Source organism: Marmota monax, unplaced genomic scaffold (genome assembly GCF_021218885.2).
Source record: "Marmota monax isolate L192 unplaced genomic scaffold, Marmota_monax_Labrador192_F-V1.1 WCK01_AAM20220418_F8-fsc00142, whole genome shotgun sequence".
Taxonomy (NCBI): Eukaryota; Metazoa; Chordata; class Mammalia; order Rodentia; family Sciuridae; genus Marmota; species Marmota monax.
Genome location: NW_026692025.1, coordinates 2,477,073 through 2,482,213, shown reverse-complemented (window position 1 = coordinate 2,482,213; position 5,141 = coordinate 2,477,073). Strand labels below are relative to the sequence as shown.

At 57.6% G+C, this 5,141-nt stretch overlaps 1 protein-coding gene across 3 annotated transcripts; it reads left to right on the top strand.

The window, feature by feature from the left end:
• Positions 1 to 390: 390 nt before the first annotated feature.
• Pnma3 (PNMA family member 3) lies at positions 391 to 4,397 on the top strand. 3 transcript variants are annotated; one of them, XR_009227745.1, is made up of 3 exons: positions 391 to 583; positions 807 to 2,811; positions 3,308 to 4,397. XR_009227745.1 is itself a non-coding variant. In XM_046453349.2 (2 exons), the coding sequence occupies exon 2, from the start codon at positions 917 to 919 to the stop codon at positions 2,306 to 2,308; it is 1,392 nt and encodes a 463-aa protein (XP_046309305.1). In that variant the 5' UTR covers positions 391 to 583; positions 807 to 916; the 3' UTR covers positions 2,309 to 4,397. The 3 variants fall into 3 exon arrangements, 1 of the variants encoding a protein (XP_046309305.1); XR_006853596.2 differs by having other exon boundaries at positions 3,204 to 4,397; XM_046453349.2 differs by having other exon boundaries at positions 807 to 4,397.
• The last annotated feature ends 744 nt before the right edge of the window (positions 4,398 to 5,141 follow it).

Sequence of the window (5,141 nt, the reverse complement as noted above, 5' to 3'; positions counted from 1 at the left end):
CCCTGGCCAGAACGCAGAGCTGGTGGGCCCACCCCAGGCCGCTTCCTAGAGGACACCTTGGGCGCAGCCCCCTCGCCATGCTGGCGCCCCGAGGGCACATCCAGGAGGAGCAGGGGACAGGGCTGGACCCAGACGGACTCGGGACCGGGTGGGGAGAGCCAAAGGCGTGGGGTCTCCAGACACCGACACCCAGACACCCCCTCCCCGGGGGGGGGGGGGGCTCCACCTGTGCCAGGGCGGAGGCGGGGGAGGGAGGAGGAGCAGGTGACGTCACCCGCGGTCCCTGGGTGCCCGCGGCGGCGGCGGCGGCGACAGCCCGGCCGCGTGACCCGTGCGCGCCAATGGCCCGGCGGTCTCCGGGGCGACGCGGAGGGTCCGCGCTCCACCGCCACCGCGCCCCCGCCCCGCGTCCGCACTGCAGAGAGCGGTGGCGAGCAGGCGCCGGCGCACTGGCCCACGTGCCGCGCCGGGAGAGCGAGAACTGGACGCAGAGCCAGCGACAGGGCGAGGGAACCAGGGGCGACCGACCCCGCCGCCGCCGCCGCCGCTCTGCTCAGCCCGGAGGAGCCCGCCCCAGCAGGAGGTACCGTACCCCGGGAGGGGCCGCTCGGGCCAGGGAGACCCCGCGGCCCTCCGCCCGCGCCGGCCCAGCCACAGCAGCCCGCGGGGCGGGGGGCGGCGTGGGAGGGTGCTGTGGCCCGCGGGAACCCTCGCGGGGTGGGGCGGGGGTCGGGGCACGAGGGGCGGCTGGGGTGGGAGTGGGGGGTTGGGCATTAACCTCGCTGTCGCCCCGTTCGCATTCACAGGTTGTGGAGACCTGGGTGGGCTGCAGTCGTCCTGGGAGTTGGCTGATATATTTATGTGCCCACGTCCTGATCACCCACCCCCAAATTAGAATCTGCTGAAGTTCGGGAATATGCCATTGACCCTGTTGCAGGACTGGTGTAGGGGGGAGCATTTGGACACCCAGCGGTCCATGTTGATCCTGGGAATTCCTGAGGACTGTAGTGAGGATGAATTTGAAGAGACTCTCCAGGAGGCTCTCAGGCATCTGGGCAGATATAGGGTTATTGGCAGAATGTTTAGGAGGGAGGAGAATGCCCAAGCCTTTCTACTGGAGCTTGCACAAGATTTTGACTATGCTTTGGTCCCCAGGGAAATACCAGGGAAGGGGGGACCCTGGGAAGTGATTGTAAAACCTCGAAATACTGATGGAGAATTTCTCAATAGACTGAACCGCTTCTTAGAGGAGGAGAGGCGGTCCGTGTCAGACATGAACAGAGTCCTTGGGTCCTGCACTAATTGTGCAGCTCCCAGATTGGCTATATCACCAGATTTCTGGACCTGGGCCCAGACCCTGGGGGCAGCAGTGCAACCTCTGCTAGAACAAATGCTATACCGAGAACTAAGAGTGTTTTCTGGGAACACCATATCTATCCCAGGGGCATTGGCCTTTGATGCCTGGCTTGAGCACACCACTGAGATGCTACAGATGTGGCAGGTGCCCGAGGGGGAAAAGAGGAGGAGGCTGATGGAATGCTTGCGGGGCCCTGCTCTCCAGGTGGTCAGTGTGCTGCGTGCCAACAATGCTGCCATCACAGTGGAGGAGTGCCTAGCAGCCCTGCAGCAGGTATTTGGACCTGTGGAGAGCAGAAAAATTGCCCAGGTGAAATTTTGTAAGGCCTATCAGGAGCCAGGAGAGAAAGTCTCTAGCTTTGTGGTACGGTTGGAACCCCTGCTTCAAAAAGCTGTAGAGAAAAATGCAGTATCCCGGAGGAATGTGAATCAGACCCGCCTGAAACGCATCTTAGGTGGGGCCACCCTTCCTGACAAACTTCGAGAGAAGCTTAAGCTGATGAAACAGCGCAGGAAGCCACCTGGTTTCCTGGCCCTGGTAAAGCTCCTACGTGAGGAGGAGGAGTGGGAGGCCACCATAGGTCCGGAGAGGGAGATTCTGGAAGGGTTGGAAATAGGCCCAAGGCCATCTGCCAGAGTTGGTGGGGTCAGGGCAGCGTTTGTCCCTGCCCTTGGCAATACTCTTGAGGCAAGGCCTTCCCAGGGTTCTCGACGCTGGAGGGGCAGAGGCCAACACCGGAGAGGAGGTGTGATGAGGGCTGGCTCTAGAGGATCAAGAAAACGGAAACACCACACATTCTGCTATGGTTGTGGGGAAGATGGCCACATCAGGGCACAGTGTTTCAACCCTCCCAATCTGCCCTTGGTGAAGCAGAAGAGACAGGCTGCAATTAATTTGGGAAACGGGAGCCGGGCTTGGGACAAGAGCCATCCCAAGTCCAAGGCCAAGTAGGCTCTGGAAAACAGGGCAACAATTCTTATCACAGGCCTAGGACACAAACAACAAATTTGAAGAATGGGCAGAGGCAGGTCAGACAAAGAGCAGAGGGTTTCAGTAGGGAAAAAGGACAGAGCAATCAGGTCCAGACTGAACCCTGTCACCCTCTACCAGTGGGAAGGGACTCCAAGAACCCAAATCAGACTTCATGCAACTCAGTGAGGGTCCATCACAGGATCATAAAGGGGTGCCAGAGTACCAAGCAGGGAGCTGCCACACCCTGCACATGGGAATCTCAAGCCTCACACAGAGACTCCAGCGATATAGAGTATGAAGACGGTGAGACGGTGGGCTCTGACATGCGTGTCTGCAATGTCATCTGGCCAACTCCAAGTTCCCACACTACAGACTCAGAGCTAACGATGCCAACCAGACACCAGGATACATGGAGCATGGAGGAGCCTGCCCTGGGGCCATCCTTGTCAGAAGGAGTCAATACCTCTGAGGAAGAGAGAGAGGTAATGCTCCGCAGGGGAGGTCGCAGGGTCCAACCTGTCTTCAGGATCATCTACACTGCTCTAGGGGAGCCCCAGGAAGGCAGTACCCTTGAGCCCTTCCGCCCATAAAGGCCGGGTCTCCAGACCCCAAAGCCCTGGGAGCCCAGCACCATCCCAGAGGCAGTTTCCTTTCCTGCAGCCTGACAGGGCTGTATGGGCAAGGACACCAAAGACTAAGAAGACCCCCAGGTGGGGGCACTGGCACCCACTAGGTCAGTGCACCCAGAGCTGGCTTAGGAGTGAGTGGATATAGAAGGCAGCTTTTGCTCCAAACAGGAGGAGGTAGAAAAGGAGTGGGAGGAGGATGAGGGAGGACTTGGAGGGGGGCAGTTTGTTCTGTTTTGTCTGTGCAGGACCACTGGAGAAGTGGAGAGAGCAAGCAGGGAGAACTGGGGCCTGGCTTGGCAACTCACAATTCAAGAGCTGCCAACCCAGGGTCAGCCCCAAACCCTGCCAGCCTAGGGTGGCCAGCCTTGAAGCACTACTGATCGGCCATCCATAGCCTGGATGAGGGCACCTGAATACACCTGCCACCTGCACTGGACTGGGAGACGTCGGGGAAGAGAGTCCATCTCAAGGGTGCCAGCTGCCTGGCTCTCCCAGCAGGCAAAACCCCAACCCGATTCACGGTCCCCGGGACAGGGTGCGACCGTCCCTGTCCCTGGAAGCCCGCCTTATCTGTAAGCCCCATAGTGACCCACCTCAAGCAAATGCCCACCCCCACGCTAGCCATCGTTCCTGTGCAAAGCCGTGGGGTGTGTGTCAACCCCGGGCAGAGGACCGCGCCCTCGCGGCCGGCCACCTCCAGGCCCGGGCACCTGCCGTGAGCTTCCGGGCGAGCCAAGGCTCTGCTCGCTCCTGTCCAGTGTCGTGAGCTCAACCTCTGCTTTCTCGGTGTAGATCTAGGCCAGCTGCCTGCCGCTTGTTCTCGTGGAGATGTGTGTGTGTTCTTATCTGAGCAGCTCCTCCCAGGAGGCCCTGAGCCCAGTCCCCAGGAGTCGGAGACGGGAGCCGGCGGGAAGGATGGACACGGCGAGGGCGTGGTGGACGCTCACCCCCTCGGTGATCAAGACCGCGGCCTCCCCTCGGGCAGGAAGCACTGGACCTTAGATGGAGGGGGAGGGCCAGGGACTGTGCTTTGACGTTCCACCCCGTTGTTCCTTGTGACTCAGTTTCCTTGGCTTGGGGGGGGGGTGTTCCCTGTTATGCTTTCCAGTGTCCTGTGACCCTTCTGTGCCAGCCATAGGGCAAGGGCCACCCCACAGCAAGTCAGCCCCTCAGGGTGCTCCCGGAATGGAAGTGAGTGTTCATTGCCAGAGGCCATTGTCCTGGCAAGAGGCACATCTGGGTCCTCAGAAAGGGAGGCTGTGGTGGGAGGGCCCCAGCGTGGAGACAGAGGAGGCTCCTCCTCTGCAGCCCCAGGAGGGGGGGCGGGCTGACCTGTGGCCTCGAGTGGTTGTGAAGAGTCCCTTTAGGTTTTGTCATCCCTTCTCTTCAATGGTTTCTGCAAATGTTTCTCTTCAATAAATCTCATGGATATTCCAGCCGAGTTTTTTGCTTCCTTTAGGCAAGGGACAGGGTGGAATGGAGGGAACAACTTTGGCAGGGTTAAAATGATGGGGTATGTGTGGGGTAAGTTTCAGATAGGCTATGGGGTACACTAACTGCCAAAGTGATCACAACCCAGGGTCACTGGCTTATGGGCCCTGATGAAACATAGCTGACCATGACTTAGGTGGATCTAGATGGTGACTGGTTAGATCCCTAGGGCACTCTGTGAGCTTTTCAAATAGAAGTGGATCAGATATTAAAGGGTGGATGGGGGACAACAGGCAGGACCCATGTTCCCATAGCCCCATGATGGCTTGAAGTGCTCCAAACACTCAACACATTGGATCTAGACATCAAAACAAGACCAGTGTATGTATGTATGATATGGAATTAAAATTTCAGCATGCAGGAGAATTGTGAGTATCAATATGAGTGTGTGTTAGCATATGTATGAACGGGGGGGGGGGTGAGGTTCAGTGGTAGAGCACTAGCCTAATGTGTGAGACACCGGGTTTGATCCTCAGCACCATATAAAAAATAAATAAACAAAGGTATTGTGTCCATCTACAACTAAATTTTTTTTTTAAAAAAGAATATGCGTGAATGTATGTAAGCATTTTTATTTGTGGTGGTGTGAGAGTATTACTAATTTGTGAATATCTCTGTCAGTATATCAGAAAATGTATGTTGTTATGGTTTAGATATGAGATGTACCCCCAAAAGCTCATGTGTGAGACAAT